General features: G+C 35.6%; 4 protein-coding genes across 4 annotated transcripts; 2 read left to right on the top strand and 2 right to left on the bottom strand.

The window, feature by feature from the left end:
• The first annotated feature begins 519 nt into the window (after positions 1-519).
• Positions 520-3,294, top strand: NBP35 (nucleotide binding protein 35). Its single transcript, XM_012215777.4, has 3 exons — positions 520-679; positions 792-893; positions 2,161-3,294. Exons 1-3 carry the CDS (start codon positions 610-612, stop codon positions 3,066-3,068), a joined length of 1,080 nt encoding a protein of 359 aa, XP_012071167.1. The 5' UTR covers positions 520-609; the 3' UTR covers positions 3,069-3,294.
• Positions 3,295-4,719: 1,425 nt separating this feature from the next.
• LOC105633183 (glyceraldehyde-3-phosphate dehydrogenase, cytosolic) lies at positions 4,720-7,758 on the top strand. Its single transcript, XM_089716376.1, has 11 exons — positions 4,720-4,918; positions 4,996-5,096; positions 5,192-5,307; positions 5,396-5,495; positions 5,827-5,973; positions 6,062-6,122; positions 6,229-6,326; positions 6,600-6,742; positions 6,989-7,072; positions 7,264-7,353; positions 7,467-7,758. The coding sequence occupies exons 1-11, from the start codon at positions 4,891-4,893 to the stop codon at positions 7,510-7,512; spliced, it is 1,014 nt and encodes a 337-aa protein (XP_089572502.1). The 5' UTR covers positions 4,720-4,890; the 3' UTR covers positions 7,513-7,758.
• Positions 7,759-8,763: 1,005 nt separating this feature from the next.
• LOC105633177 (prohibitin-3, mitochondrial) lies at positions 8,764-12,096 on the bottom strand. The gene is made up of 3 exons (XM_012215753.4): positions 11,683-12,096; positions 10,826-11,357; positions 8,764-9,019 (listed from the first exon to the last, which is right to left on the bottom strand). Exons 1-2 carry the CDS (start codon positions 11,992-11,994, stop codon positions 10,830-10,832), a joined length of 840 nt encoding a protein of 279 aa, XP_012071143.1. The 5' UTR covers positions 11,995-12,096; the 3' UTR covers positions 8,764-9,019; positions 10,826-10,829.
• Positions 12,097-13,084: 988 nt separating this feature from the next.
• On the bottom strand, positions 13,085-16,126 carry LOC105633168 (prohibitin-3, mitochondrial). Its single transcript, XM_012215740.3, has 3 exons — positions 15,770-16,126; positions 14,905-15,436; positions 13,085-13,351 (listed from the first exon to the last, which is right to left on the bottom strand). Exons 1-2 carry the CDS (start codon positions 16,079-16,081, stop codon positions 14,909-14,911), a joined length of 840 nt encoding a protein of 279 aa, XP_012071130.1. The 5' UTR covers positions 16,082-16,126; the 3' UTR covers positions 13,085-13,351; positions 14,905-14,908.
• Between the last annotated feature and the right edge of the window lie 64 nt (positions 16,127-16,190).

Raw genomic sequence — 16,190 nt, 5'->3', positions numbered from 1 at the left:
ATGTACTAATACAAGAATAAAAGTTTATTTAATATAAATGAATTACATCAAATTTTATGAAATTTGTTTACAAATGAATTACATTAAATTTTATGAAATTTGTTTAAAAATTTAAATCTTTATATTTGGTATACATGAAATTTCATGAAATTAGTTATACTTTGATTAAATTATATCAAAGTCAATAGAATTTGCAAATAATTTATAGATTTTTGTAAAGGAAGGTGATAGATGATATCATTCTTTTGGAAGATTCGATGAGTGTGAGTTATCGAGTTTTCATCTGGATTTAACTATTATTTGATGGTTATTATTATTGAATTACTGTGAAAATACCGAGGAATTTGAGGTCTCGCCTAAACGACAGATTTAAGTATGAAATGTCGTTTTACTGTGACGTCATTGCTTGAAATTAAAGGCACAAAGCCTTGTTTTATTTTGAATGTTAAGCTTTTTTTTTTGACTTTATAAATGTTAGAACCGCCAAACGCCGCCGTTTTCAAGTGCAACAATTCATGTACGCTTCTGGGTTCAACTTATATTTCAGAAACAAATAAGAAAAAACAAAGAATAAAGTAGCAAACAAGAGCAACAGCAAAAGCCGCATCTATGGAGAACGGTGAAATTCATGAAAACGCATCTATGGAGAACGGTGAAATTCCTGAAAACGCCAACGAAAGTAATGCTTTTTATGCTTTTAGTGCTTCGTTATATTGACTTACTTAATTTTTCCTCACGAAATTAATTTCCATTGAATATATATATATATATATATTTTGTTTGGGTTAAAGATTGCCCAGGTCCTCAATCAGAATCAGCTGGACAATCAGATGCGTGTCAAGGATGCCCTAACCAAGAAGCTTGTGCTTCTGCTCCCAAAGGCCCTGATCCTGGTTTTTTCTCTATCCTCTATCTCCTTTTTTTTTTTTTTTTTTTTTTTTTTTTTTTTTTTTTCATTTGGGCAAATTTTATTTCTTGCATGTACTGATTAGAAAGAGTTTTAAAGTATTTTCAATTGCTTGGTGATTCTCTTTTAAAATAATTTAGTCTTAGTTTTAGGTTTGAATTGTCACTTGTTTTGTTGTGCAGCTCATGTTATCAGAAAGTATTGTACTTTTTATTGATTCTTGATTATTTGTTCATGGTTGTTATATCTCCTAATAGTAAGAGGTAATTGATGTCTCAGTTTCTTGTAGTAACGTGTTTGTCATTTAGTTCTATTATATTAGATAAAGTTGTTCTTATGTGTGAGCACTGAGAACCCTATTCTGCAGTTCTTACTGGGGTTCTTTTAATGAATTCCAACTGTGGATTCTAGGTTTGCTTCCCTTTTGGTGGCTTTGAAGTGTATAAAGCTTTGGTGACTTTTTTGTTTGGTGGAAACTTTAGATTTGAATCCACTATATGCAGGGGATGTTCAAAAATTCTTTGGTGACCGCTCTATGTATGTTAGAATTAGAAAACTGAAAATTGTAATTCAGCTTCATTTAGTAGCATCCCAAGCAGTTGTCATTCTATGATATAGCATGCAGGACAAGCTAGGAAATTTGAAAGATTGTGGATTTTCTCGCAAAAGGAAGAATAGTGGGCAAGCTATTAGTATTTGGTAAAAATGATTTATAAAAGGAATGCTGAAACTATGACAATTTTTTAAGAAACATGAGAGGGAGAGGCTAGGTACTCGTGAAGATAAACAAATTGTCAAACTGAATTTGTTCGTAAGATTTGATACGTTATAGGCAAGAAGAAATTCTTCCCTTTTCTGTATTTCGCTTCTGATGGATGTCTTTTGGAATTTATTGTTGTGAACTAATTTAATGGATAGAAAATGATGCCAAAGAATATGAGGCAGAAATACTCTAATAGTTCAATTTCAATAAAAACATGCAATGCTACTAGATTTTTCTTCCCGAACCACATTATCCATCTTGGTCAAGTTAAATTGAAAATATTGGATACGAGTTTTGCATTTCTAAAATATTAGTGTAAAGATATGCCTTTGAATGTTCTTATAACAGGATATGTTGTGTTTGGTGCTAATCTTGTGTATAGAATAGACCTGTCCTGATAATTGTCCCACTTTTGATTGACAGTATAATGTCTCAAGTCTCAACTCAAAATGAGGTACTTGCTTAATGCTATGCTCATTGGTTTTTGTAGACTTGGTGGCAATTGCAGAACGAATGGCTACAGTAAAGCATAAGATACTGGTTTTATCAGGCAAAGGTGGAGTTGGCAAAAGCACATTCTCTGCCCAACTCTCATATGCTCTAGCAGCTATGGACTTCCAGGTTGGTCTCTTGGATATTGATATTTGTGGACCAAGCATTCCTAAGATGCTTGGGCTAGAAGGTCAAGACATTCACCAGAGTAACCTTGGCTGGTCTCCTGTATATGTGGAGTCAAACCTTGGGGTCATGTCAATTGGATTCATGCTCCCCAACCCTGATGAAGCTGTTATATGGAGGGGGCCTCGCAAGAATGGGCTCATCAAGCAATTTTTAAAGGATGTCTACTGGGGAGAGCTTGATTTTCTAGTGGTTGATGCCCCTCCCGGGACCTCAGATGAGCATATCTCGATTGTTCAATTCCTTCAGGCTACTGGAATAGATGGTGCAATTATTGTCACTACTCCACAACAAGTCTCTCTAATTGATGTGCGTAAAGAAGTGAGTTTCTGCAAGAAAGTTGGAGTGGAGGTCCTTGGCGTTGTTGAGAACATGAGTGGCTTGTGTCAACCATTGACAGATTTTAAATTTATGAAGTTGACTGAGACTGGTGATCAACAAGATGTCACAGAAAAAGTTTTGGAGTATATGAGAGAGAAAGCTCCAGAGATGTTAAACTTGGTAGCTTCTAGTGAAGTATTTGATAGCAGTGGCGGTGGTGCAACACGGATGTGCAGAGAGATGTGTGTGCCTTTCCTTGGAAAGGTACCATTGGATCCACAGCTTTGCAAGGCAGCTGAAGAAGGGAGATCCTGCTTTGCAGATCAAAAGTGTGGAGTAAGTGCACCTGCACTGAAGAATATCATAGAAAAATTACTGGCAGCCAATAATTGGCGTTAGGACTGCATTATGTAGCTGAGCTGATTATTAAAGATGGATCTTTTCTTTTCTTTTCTTTTTTGTTTTTTTAGATTTGTATTTTATATTCTTTCCTTTTCTGAATTAATTAGTAGTTTTGCAGATTTTTTTCTTTATGGTATACGGATTACACAAGTTAACAATTATTGAGTGTTTTGCATCAGTACAGCAATTCTGTATAATAAGCCTGTACCTTTATAGTTGCTCAGCTTCATTTGTGACTTTGTGCTTTATTGAACTTGGCTGCATCTTGATTACGCGATTGCTAGTCTACTTGCTATTAGCTTATATGCTCTTTTCTTTCTCTCATCTTTTTGTGCCTAAAGATTAATGTTTTCCTTGCAACTGAATTATGAAGTTACTTGCATTTGAACCTTAGAAGAAATGCATGTTCATACAGTTTTACTACAAGTTCAAACTTTGTCAAGTATAGCTTGTAATTGATCAAGTCCATCCATGGATTTCTGTTAGATGGTCTGTTATGCATATGACTGGTTTTATCCTCTCGAGGCAATGATCTGTTAGAAGCTCCCTGGTTTGTTAGCGTATGATCGATATGTAAAGAAAAGCCCATAACCCACATCTCTTGTGGATGATCTCATAACTATAGCCTTTGATGATCACTGGGGATCATTGCCATAGTTTTCAAGAAAACGATAAGATGGGATAAAAATGAGCAAGGCAAGATAAAACGTTGAAGGAACTATTCTAAACACTACGTCACCATACCCTATAAATAATAGGATTTTTTGATGGATTTAAAACACTAAATACGATGTAAATTTCTTGAATAAATTTATGAATTAGGCTAGAATGTAAATAATTCGAGCTTGAACTTGCTAGACTTGAAGTTCAGCTCGGTAGAATTTATTTAGCTCGAGCTTGACTTGATCCTCGAGTTTAACATTGTTTATAAATACATATAAAAGCTTTATAAGACTTTATGCTTGAGTTTAATATTGTTTATAAATACATATGAAAACTCTATAATGCTCAACGAGTTTTCAAATTAAATATATTATTACATTCAAACGATATCATCATATTCAAGCCGATGAGTTTTCAAATTGAATATATCATTACATTCAAACGATATCATTATATTCGAACTCAGCTTAAATGCTAAGCAAGCTAGCTTGAGTTTGATTTGAACTGAATTTTTTCAAACTATTCTCGAGCCGAGTTCGAACAATTAGTTAGCCGACTTGATTTATTTACACTCATAAATTAGATTTATTTACCCTCCTAAATTAGATGTTAAAATTTACACCTCTAAATTAGAGGTCAAAATTTTATTAGTGAGAAAATTGAAACACCATATTCTATAGTATCATCTAAAAGTACAAATAGCAAATACATATCCTGAATTTTTTTTCAAATAAATAGAATGGAATTTCCATTTGTAATTCAAAATGATCACAAAAAAAAAAAAAAAAAAAAAAAAAGAAATGGTAAATACTCTCTCTTGTAACATGGTAAAACCAAATCCTACTTTTACCGATTCTATACCGATGATCCCGTGAAGCCACGAAGTAATCACGTGACTCTCACTACCTTTCTTGAGATCAACGGTCACCATCTCTGGATATTCGTGGTCCCTACACTTCGACTACTCCGCTCATTTCTCAGTTTCACCATTTCCCGATTCCTAGGTCACATCGCCGCTTCTTCACTCACCATACATTATATAAACCCTTCCTCTTCACTCTCTTCTCTTCACCATCGCATTCTCTCTTTCTCCTAGGGTTTCAGATCTCTTTTCTCTAGCTCTTCTTCGTTTTCTTTGCTTTCCTACTACAATACAATGGCCAAGATTAAGATCGGTATCAATGGTATGCAACGAAATGACGTCGTTTTTTTTTGTTATTCTTCGTTTTGAATATTCTGTATCTGAATATTGTTTCTGTAGGATTTGGAAGAATCGGCCGTTTGGTTGCCAGAGTTGCATTGCAAAGAGACGATATTGAGCTCGTCGCTGTTAACGATCCTTTCATTACTACTGACTACATGGTTCGAACTTCGTACCGTACTGTTATTATTTGCATGCATGGCTTCTTATAATGTAATTTAATTTAATTTAATTTCATATAATTTTGATTGAGTAGACCTACATGTTCAAATACGACACCGTTCATGGCCAATGGAAGCACCATGATATTAAGGTCAAAGATGATAAGACGCTTCTCTTTGGCGACAAGGCCGTCACTGTTTTTGGCTTCAGGTATAAATTTAAAATTTAATTTCTTATTTTTTTCATGTCATAATCAATTAACTATAGTTTATGGTTTAATTGGTTCAATTACGATCAGGAATCCAGAGGAAATTCCATGGGGCCAGAGTGGTGCTGATTATGTGGTGGAATCCACCGGAGTTTTCACTGATCAGGACAAAGCCGCTGCTCACTTGAAGGTGTGTATGGGTTTTCTCTCTAATGTTGCCAGAGTAGTAATGGGTTTTCTCTCTACATCTAAATCCTCCCCCACTAAATTTGTAAAATGAGTTGACTGTTTAAAATTTAAAAAAAAAAAATTAAATTGTCTTATCTTTTTAGTTTAATAATTTTATGATTTCCTTTAATAACAATATCGCAGAACTCCCATCTTTCATCTTTCAAATACTTTCATTTTATTCTGAAGATGAGTTCATTTTGGTTTATAATGATTGATCATTTAAGTTTCTGCTGGTAATTTGCTTAACAAGTAAGTTTTAGCTAACTTGGTTTTTTATTATTTGAATTTAGGGTGGTGCAAAGAAGGTAATTATTTCTGCACCCAGCAAGGATGCTCCCATGTTTGTTGTGGGTGTCAATGAAAAGGAGTACAAGTCTGACCTTACTGTCGTCTCCAATGCTAGTTGCACTACCAATTGTCTTGCTCCTTTGGCTAAGGTAGGCTCTCATCTTCCTCGCAATAAATTTGTTTGTTCTATTAATATTTGAGAAAGCAAGTTAATCTTTGGTAATACCACCTTTGCAGGTTATCAATGACAAATTTGGTATTGTTGAAGGTCTCATGACCACTGTCCACTCTATTACCGGTGAGTATTCTGCACCTTGGATATTTAACTGAACCGAAAGCAGTTCTTTTCCTTTTTCTTCTTCTTTTTTTTTTTCCCCTGCGTTAGTTTCTTTTATGTCATACAGCTACACAAAAGACTGTTGATGGACCATCAATGAAGGATTGGAGAGGTGGTAGAGCTGCTTCCTTCAATATCATTCCTAGCAGTACTGGAGCTGCCAAGGTACAAAATCACTTGGCATCAATTAGTAATCTGGAACTTTCTTCTAAAATGTTTGGTATCAGCTTGCTCTGCATAACCTGATGAATGTATGGTTTGCAATTTTCCTGGCGTCTATGGATGCGCAACCTCGTACTTAAATGATCAATACATCACACTGTTGTATTGTTATGGCCAACTATGCCTGTAACCCCTTATCTCTTTTGTAGTAAAAGAGCTGATAAAGTATTGTAGTTATCGAACATGAGTATTCTGAGATTTTTTGTAATTGTTTAGGCTGTAGGGAAAGTGCTGCCTGCATTGAATGGAAAATTGACAGGAATGGCTTTCCGTGTTCCCACTGTTGATGTCTCAGTGGTTGACCTTACTGTGAGGCTTGAGAAGAAGGCCACTTATGAGGAGATCAAAGCAGCCATCAAGTAAGGATTACGATGTCTCTCTTTCAAATCCTTTGTCCTTTTTTATCTGTTTTTGGCTCATTTCTCCCCTCTATGCTTCCTGCAAGCTTTGACTGAAAATTTCAGAAAATTTTTTATTACTTTTGACCAAAAAAAAAAAAAAAAAGGTGAACTGATTGTATCTCGTTCCTCTTAATTTTTCTAGCAATGATCCTGCTAGACGTGCTCTGTTTGATCTTAATCTTATGATTGGTTCACACTATTCAGGGCAGAATCTGAGGGAAGTATGAAAGGAATCCTCGGTTACACTGAAGATGATGTTGTCTCAACTGATTTTGTGGGTGACAACAGGTGAGAAACATAGGGTTGGCAATAAATTGGCATCTGTCATATTAGAAGCCATCTCCTATTAGGAATGCCTAGTATCGTACACAACTCTACTTCTACTTTCATATTTCTCAATTATGTAATTCAATTCTCTCAGTCATTGGCTTTCTTTTCATTATGGCCTCTGCTAACATATCAATGGCTACATTCTGCAGGTCTAGCATCTTTGATGCCAAGGCTGGAATTGCATTGAATGATAACTTTGTGAAACTTGTCTCTTGGTATGACAATGAATGGGGCTACAGGTAATTTTCATTTCCATGCTATCCAAGGTTTTAGTTTCACATAAGTTAGAGATAGCAGCTTGAAGGTTCTTTATTTATTTCTCAATTTTGAATGTGCAACTCTTTACCTGCAGTTCACGTGTGATCGACTTGATCTGCCACATAGCCTCTGTGCAATGAGCACAGCAGCAGCCCCCCATAGTACTAATCACATGATGCGGATCTCCTCCTTTCCGGCTTAGGATGCAGTTTAGTATTGAAATTGAAAGAGTTGATTTGAGAATAATTAAGCTGTGAGTGATATGTTTCAGGGTTTCAGATTGGTGTTGTGCATCGTGTGGTGCAAACTGGGAAGTTAATACAATTGTCTCAGCATTATAAAATGTACTCTTGTTTTTGGTAATCTAAGTTATTTCCTTTTATTCATTGAAGAAGCTTTTCCTAACACTAGTTCTATCCCATTTTTATTTTACCTATTTGAGCTGTGAATTGTGCGAGCCATTGATATCTCATTCAGAAATCAGGAATAGGAAAATCAAATGCAGGCCCTTGATATTTATTATTTAGGCTTGGGCTTGGTTCGAATATTAAACCAGCTGAGTGGAACAAAGAAACTATGTTCCAACCAGCTGAGTTGAACAAAGCAACTTTTTTTGTGTTCTATGGCTCATAAGCCCAAATGGAGTCAAGTCTTTTTTTTTTTTTTTTAAGTTTCATTCCCTTAAAAAAACAATTTCTTTGAAAAAAAAAAGCTTAAGTATGTCATTTTTAATATTATCACTCTCACCACTTCCAAATAAGTATCACTTGAGAAAGATTTAATTTGTTTAATTTGTAATAAATTATTGAGTAAATTAACTATACATCCCTATATAAAAATATAGTTTTTTGGGACTATAGCAATTAGTGTACGTTGTATAACAAGGTAAAAATGAGAAAAAAAAAATTTATTATTTCTAAAATGCACAAATGTAACATTTATTTTGTGGATGGAGGAAATATGTCACAAGGATAATACTAGCAAATTTTAAAAAATTAAAGTAAACTTTCAAGCTTTTCACAATAACAGGAAAATGACAAACCAAGCGATTTATATTTTAGAACAGAAAGAGTATTTCTTAATTTTTAAAAAAAATATTTAAAAGTGAAAAAAAAAAACCCTTAAAAATTGCCAATTTGAGTAGAAAAGGAGTAATAAATAATAATTCAATTTAAACTAACTGACCAGCTTAAGTTCCTTAAAAAAAAAAAAAAAAAAAAAAAAAAAAAAAAAAAAAACCGAACCGGCCAACCTAAGTTAAACATAGACAGAAAGCTAAAATGTGTCTTAAATTAGACATTCAAGAATCAAGTTAAACATTAACATTGAAATTGATTGAAGTGTGTATAATGAATGCAATGGAAGTAGTAGTGGACCATCAAATGTGGTCATTAGAAGAATAGGAAATATTCATTCAGCATATTTATCACATCAAATGTGTTTAAAATCATCTTTGAAGATAGACTATATATAGTTCTAACGTCGTGCTGTTTAACATAAATGTAAGAAACTTCATAGATGCTGCTAAAGTTCTGATTCTTAGGAAAGTTTGTAAGGCCTGTATCCTCAAAAAAACTTCTAGCAATAAAGCAAACACTACTTCAGCAATTCAATCTTGGTCTCGTTCTTGTGCCACACCAGGATACCCTGCAAAGAGATCAGACAACTGAAATGAGATCGACGATTACATAAATAACCAAAAGTGATGGAAGCCTCCATTACTATCTAAACCAGTTAAATTATTGGGGTTAATTGGTTAAGACCAATGAGCTTCTATGATTTTTGCCATAATGCATTTAAAAGGAGATTCATAGGAGCATTAGTTAAAAAAAAAAAAAAATGAAAAAATAAATCAGATACAACAAGTTGAAAATTACAAATTGAGAAGGGGTAGAAATCATGGCAACAATGAAGCAAAAGATTGAAGATGCCATCGTTCAAAGTAATTCGTAGGCACCAATTAGAACTTGTGAAACCAAACTTACAAAAGGTAAATGCATCAGAATAAAATGGACAAGTTCAATAGATCAAGTCAATTGAAACTATAATTCAAAAAAAAAAATCCTCAGAAAGATTTCTAATGAAAATTTGTGCAATCAATAAAAAAGAATGGAGTAAGGAGCAAGAGGCCTTATGGTGCTCCAGTTCCTTCTTTCCCCACATACTAAATTTATACTCTTCATAATAAATTTCACCTCAATTTATCCAGAGATACATTCACATCACAAGATATCCACACAAACTTCACAGATAACAGCCTCTAAAATGGAACAACTTACAAACATGTACAAGACCTTGCTAGTAACAGATGCGAGTGACACACATCTTTATCATGGGCTAACCAAATGCCTTTGTCACAAAGAAGGAAAAAAAAAAAAAAACACCTGAAACAAATATGAATAACCCTACTTAAAAACACTAATAATCACTGATGTCAATGTCCCTATAACTTTCAAAACTTTGGTCCTGATTGCCTTTCTAAAATGCTACACAAATATTCCAGCAATCCATTATCCACACACAACTTGAGGAACTTAATAGGAGCTTATGCAAATGCTCCTTCCACAAGAATATTTTTAAAAAATGAATGATATTCTAATTTATCAAGGTTACATTGTTGGTAAATCACCAACACACCATCAATATCTTCCTTGTAAACAGCCATAAAGTAAGAAACAGCCAGCCATGTCTCTTAAAGAGGATCTCTGGAAATAGGCACTAATGATTCTCATTTATCAAAGTAATTGCAATTCCTGATAACCAATGCAGTTTCTTGTACTTTATAGGTTCATTTGCAACAGAAGACAGTTTAATCTCACTCATCATTTTTAACTTGTTGCAGTTTAGACATGTTTTGATGCTAAAATCCTAGTCTAAGACATACAGCCAACAGTCCCAATTTTTAAATGGGTATATCATGATCTATTAACACTTTACATTCCTCAAAAAACAAAATCTTAAATCTCATCCCTCATATTAATAAACTCTGTATGTCCAATAACAAAGTAACATGTGTTGTTCTAAATAAGCACATTGAAGTAGGCAAGATAACTCCATGGAGTCCAGAAATTGTGTCAAAGCAATGAAACCAAATTGCCAATACCAAACAACAAAGCTCCAAGATTGTAAAAAGTAGAATAAAATAGTTTATGGAGCATACTGATTTTAATGTTCCAAAATTCTAAAATCAGAAAAAAAAGGTACAGTCTACTAAGTCAGAGACTAATGTAAGTATCAATGTGCTTTCAATTTCACAGAAACAGTGGCCAGAGTATACAATGCAATACTAACTCGTCATGTAATCATCAAATAAACAGTCAATCTCAAATAATTTCCAATCCATAAATTCAAGAAGCAATTACACATATAAAGCATGTAACAAACTACATCCAGCTGATACATGCAAACTCAAACACCCAAAACATAAGAGCATATAACCAAAATAGGAGTTACCTATTCAACGACTTTGATTCATTCCCATAAGCATATTGGCTCCACCAGGGAGATACAACACATTGGGTGACCTTGCCATAGTCGCAGCATTTTCCCTTGACGCCTCAATCTTCCTCAGCTCAATTAGCCCTGTACCAGCTTTTGCAGTTGCATCAGAGATCATCTTGGCAGCTTCACTCTCACCTTCTGCCCTGATAATTGCAGCCCTTCTCTCCTGGTCAGCTTTCATGACAATGAACTTGGACCTCTCAGCTTCCTGCTGCGCCACTTGCTTTTGCTCCACAGCCCTTGAGAACTCCACTCCATAAGACAAGTGGGTGATTGCCACATCTTCCAGCAGAATGTTGAAATCCTTTGCGCGCTTGATAAGAGAGTCACGGACCAGAGCTGATACATGCGGACGTTCTGTGAGGAGCTGGTCAGCATTGAACTGTGCAACCACAGCCTTCAAAACCTCATTGCCAATTGAGGGTAGCACCTTCTCATCATACTCAAGACCAAGGCGTTGATAGATTTGGGGCAATTTATTCACCTAAGCAAAACATTATACATTAAAATTCATGGTTCAAGACAAAGAATAAAAATGAAAGACAACGGGGAAATGAAACAAAATAAAACATAAGTTGCAACCATATTATCTTCTAGTAACCATATTCACACTCCATTTCCAATCTTGTTGCAGCCAAAACCACATTTTATTTAACTGAAACAACCCAACTATATAATATAATCGATAAAAAATACATCCCAAAACAAAGAAAATAATACCATAGCCCATATGCTAAAAATCAAATATCAAGTATAAGATGCTAAATTTAGCATATATCAAACAATGTTTAAAGAGCAATGATGATTACGTCAGGATGAGAAAGAACACGGAGAGTCAAATTAACCATCTGTAGATCCTTTGTACCGGAGATGGAGGAGAAAGTGTGTGGGCGGGTACGGATATCAAAGATGTATGGTTTCTGCAACCATGGAATGAGAAAGTGAGTCCCTTCACCTATAGTGGTATCAATAACTCCCCGAAATCTGTCGAATAGCACTGCGCGTTGGCCTCCATCGACGGTGTAAAGAGAGGCGTTGAGGGCGGTGGCTGCAGCGCCCAATCCAAAAGCGGCGCGTGCAAGATTTGTTAGAAATGAAACAGCTGCTTGACTGCTGCCCATTGCTTGATGAGTACTGAAGAAGAGAGGAGGCGTTGGGGTTTTAGAGCGGGCAAATTGGGGTTTATGGTTTACTCACGCAAAGGGGGTTTATGATTGGCCGGTGCTCACGAAACGTGTAATAAACAGGTGGGTCAGATCCAAACCCGAATAGCTCCGACCTGTTATGGGCTCATTTTAGACCAATTGCTGAAAAATTGGCTTGTGGGCGTAACGGGTCCATTTGGGTTGCTGAGACCTTTATGTTGGGATATCCTCTCAAGTCCCACATCGGATAAAGAGGAGAAGTGGAATCAAAATATAATGGTTCAAACCCAACCCATTAGTATGAGATCTTTTGGGAGGTGCCCAAAAATAAATCCGTGAAGGCTTGGCCCAAAGTGAACAATATCATACTAATTCGGAGTTGGATGGTACGCGCGGTCCCATCACTTTAGAGCCATTTGTACAAGTAGTTATTTTGGAATGTCTGCTATTGAGTGAAGCTACTCTTAGTCTACTTGAGTTCAAACTTGCTTAAACTTGCTTAAAGAATCACAACGCAAAATTTCGATTCACAGCAAGATCAAACTCTATAATTTTAGAAAACATTAACCTATACCAAAAAGGTAAAAGGGGACCTCTTAATTCTACCAAAAAATAAAAAATGGAAAATTTGAATGAAGAGTTGATACTCTATTAAAATGACTCATAAGCTCAATCAAATACTTTAAGTTCAATACAATTTTAAAATATTTAATTAATTAGAGTTCAATTGAACTTACTGAATGTAAATGATATTTGCATTTTATTTTGTAATATGCTGTTTGGTTGCTGAGAATGTCATAGGAAAGCATTCTAGTGTTGGGAGTTCATTTGATGAAACTTTTACTATTTGTTTCTCAAGAACCAAACACTTTTAACATAAAATTGCAATTCTTCTTTCTACCCCATCTTACTTTTGTTTTGGCTAAGCTAGCCTCTACTTCCTCTCTAAACTAACATGGGATAGAAATTTTATGTAAGAATGCGCAAGAATTGAGTCTCAATAGCTCATGATATTATTTACTCCCTAATGTATCATGTCAAATTGTAATATAGTAACTCCTGCACATTGGACCACCAAAGATGGCCGTCAGAGGCAACATTTATTAAGCATATTTACTACACAAGTCTGTAAACCCGCATTTCATCTAATACAAATAAAATCCATTGTTTGCTCATCAGCACAAGTACTTAAGGTTTCTACATGTGAAACTTCTGATTCTTAGGAAACTCCACATATGTCAGGTTTGCATCCTCAAAAATTTTCTAGCAACAAAGCAAACACTACTTCACCAATTCACAAAAAGGTCATGCCATTGTGCCACAACTGAATACCCTGCAAAGAGAGAGAAAAGATGGTTGAAATGAGATTTACCTTTACAAAACATTAAAACAGGACGCCTGTGTGACCATCTAAACCAGTAAGATTATTAAGGTTAATCAATTAAGGCAGCTGCCCTTGCGAGGTATTTCCATATTGCCTTAAAATGGATTATGACACGAATATTTTGATAAAAAAAAAGAAATGAATTATGAGTTGAATGATTTCAGATTGAGGTGGAGTGGTAAACATGACCCAGTTTAGCGCTTTCAGTTATGAGTCATGAAAAGATGTGCCAATCATTTGGAGCAGGCCAAACCAAACTAATAAGTTAAAAGAAAAATACTTCAGAACAAAGTGGACAAGGTCTGTACATGTAGTCAACTGAAGTAATAACTCATAAAAAGAAAAGGATTTTCCTCCAAAAAACATCCGTAAAATTTGGAGTTTCTTCTCTTCAGGCAGCCCCTAATTCTAAGTCTTCCATACTAGATTTCACATGAAGTTATTCAGACAATCCAGGACATGTAATATTCATGTAGACAGAAAAAAAGGCAGTGGAGTAGAAAACCAACAACATATCCAGAAAAAAAATTAACAAATGACTGCTTCTAACTGGAATGGCTTGCCAACATGTTCAACACCTTGCTGGTAGCTGAAGTGACTGACATGCATTTTTACCATGCATTAACCAAATGCATTAACGAACACTGTTAAGGACTGATGCTAAAATTCATTAAACTTCCAGAACTTCAGTCCCGCTCATGTTTCTTAAATGCCACACCGACATACCAGTAATTCATTATCCACGCATTAATTGAACAACTCAAATAGCGATTGTCTAAATGCTCTTGGTATGATGAATTAGACCTAAAAAAAAAAAAAAAAAGATACAGATGCAAAAATATTTTTTAAATGAACATATTTTCCCTGATTATTTGACAAGCAAACGATCAGCATTTTGGTGCTCGCCTCACCAAGATTATAGCATTGGTAAAAGCAAATTACACCAAAAATATTTTCCTCGAAAAGAGCAATGAAGCAAGAATCAGCCAGGTAAGATAATGTCTGTCAACATGGAGCAGTTCCCAGAATACTCATGATACTAATGGTCTAAAAAGCAAACTGTGAATATCCTAAAATGCAGAATACAGGAATAACCTTGTGCAGCTCAACAATTTTAATTTTCAATTTCCAAACTTCTAAATCCAGCAAAATAAAGGTTGAAGCCAACTAACTCACAGACCAATTGAAGTATCAACAAGATAGCATTCAAAGAATATCCAGGAAAGAAAACAAAGGTTAAAATTCTACCAATTCAGACAATAATTGAAGCAGCACAAGGTAGTAATTTCACAGAAAAAATAGCCAGAGGATGTGCCATTGTATGCAATTGTATTGAGACATATAATCATCTAATAAAGTCATTCGCATTCCATTTCCAATCTATAAATTCAAGAAGCAATTACATACATTTTAAGCCAGTAAAAGAACTACCATCCAGCTGCTAAATGCAAATTTGAGCGCACACAATATCAACATATAAAAATCGGTACGAATAGGATTACCTTTTTAACGGCCTGGATTCAATGCAAGTAACATGTTGGCTCCACCAGGAAGGTATGACACGTTGGGTGACTTGGCCAGAGTTGCAGCAATTTCCCTCGATGCTTCAATCCTCCTGAGCTCAATCAGCCCTGTACCAGCTTTTGAAGTTGCATCAGAGATCATCTTAGCAGCTTCACTCTCACCTTCTGCCCTGATAATTGCAGCCCTCCTCTCCTGGTCAGCTTTCATGACAACGAACTTCGACCTCTCTGCTTCTTGCTGCGCCACTTGCTTCTGCTCCACAGCCCTTGAGAACTCTGCTCCGTAAGACAAGTGGGTGATTGCCACATCCTCCAGCAGAATGTTAAAATCCCTTGCACGCTTGATAAGAGATTCACGGACTAGAGCCGAGACATGCGGACGTTCAGTAAGGAGCTGATCAGCGTTGAACTGTGCAACCACAGCCTTCAAAACCTCATTGCCAATAGAGGGGAGCACCTTCTCATCATACTCGAGACCAAGGCGTTGAAAGATTTGGGGCAATTTGGTTACCTTGCTCAAAAAAAAAAAAAATAAAATAAAATAAATAAATAAAAATTAGAAATGCATATTTATACATATTCAAAGTGTATATTTCTGGCTCAATAAGCTTTTAGCTGAAGAGGAAAATATAATACTGCGGAGGAAGAAATAACATATAACAGCAACTGCATTTGTCTAGGCCAATTATATAGTCTCCCAGATAACATAATCATATTCCTCAGTTTTTGCAGCCAAAAGACACATCATTTAACTGAAACCCATATGCTAAAAAGATCAAATAGCAAGCAAAATATGCTAACTTTGACACATATCAAACAAGATTTGCAAAGAATAGATGATTACATCGGGATGGGAGAGAACACGGAGGGTCAAGTTAACCATCTGCAGATCCTTCGTACCGGAGACAGACGAGAAAGTGTGCGGCCTGGTACGGATATCAAAGATAAATGGCTTTTGCAGCCATGGGATCAGGAAATGAGTCCCTTCACCAATGGTGGTGTCAATAACTCCACGAAATCTATCGAATAATACCGCGCGTTCGCCTCCATCGACGGTGTACAGCGACGCGTTGAGAGCGGTGGCTGCAGCGCCTAAACCGAAAGCGGCCCGTGCAAGATTTGTTAGAAACGAAACAGCTGCTTGATTGCTTCCCATTTTGAAAGATGATTTGATCGCTCAAGAGAAGAGGTTTGGGGTTTTAGAGGAGAAATTGAGGTTTATATTTTCGAACTGTGTACTGAACGGGTGGGTCGGGTCCTTTTGG

This window comes from Jatropha curcas, chromosome 11 (assembly GCF_041381405.1).
Source record: "Jatropha curcas cultivar XTBG-Jc1 chromosome 11, XTBG_Jcur_1.0, whole genome shotgun sequence".
Taxonomy (NCBI): Eukaryota; Viridiplantae; Streptophyta; class Magnoliopsida; order Malpighiales; family Euphorbiaceae; genus Jatropha; species Jatropha curcas.
Note: the sequence above shows the minus strand (reverse complement) of the source record. Positions and strands in the feature narration are given on the sequence as shown.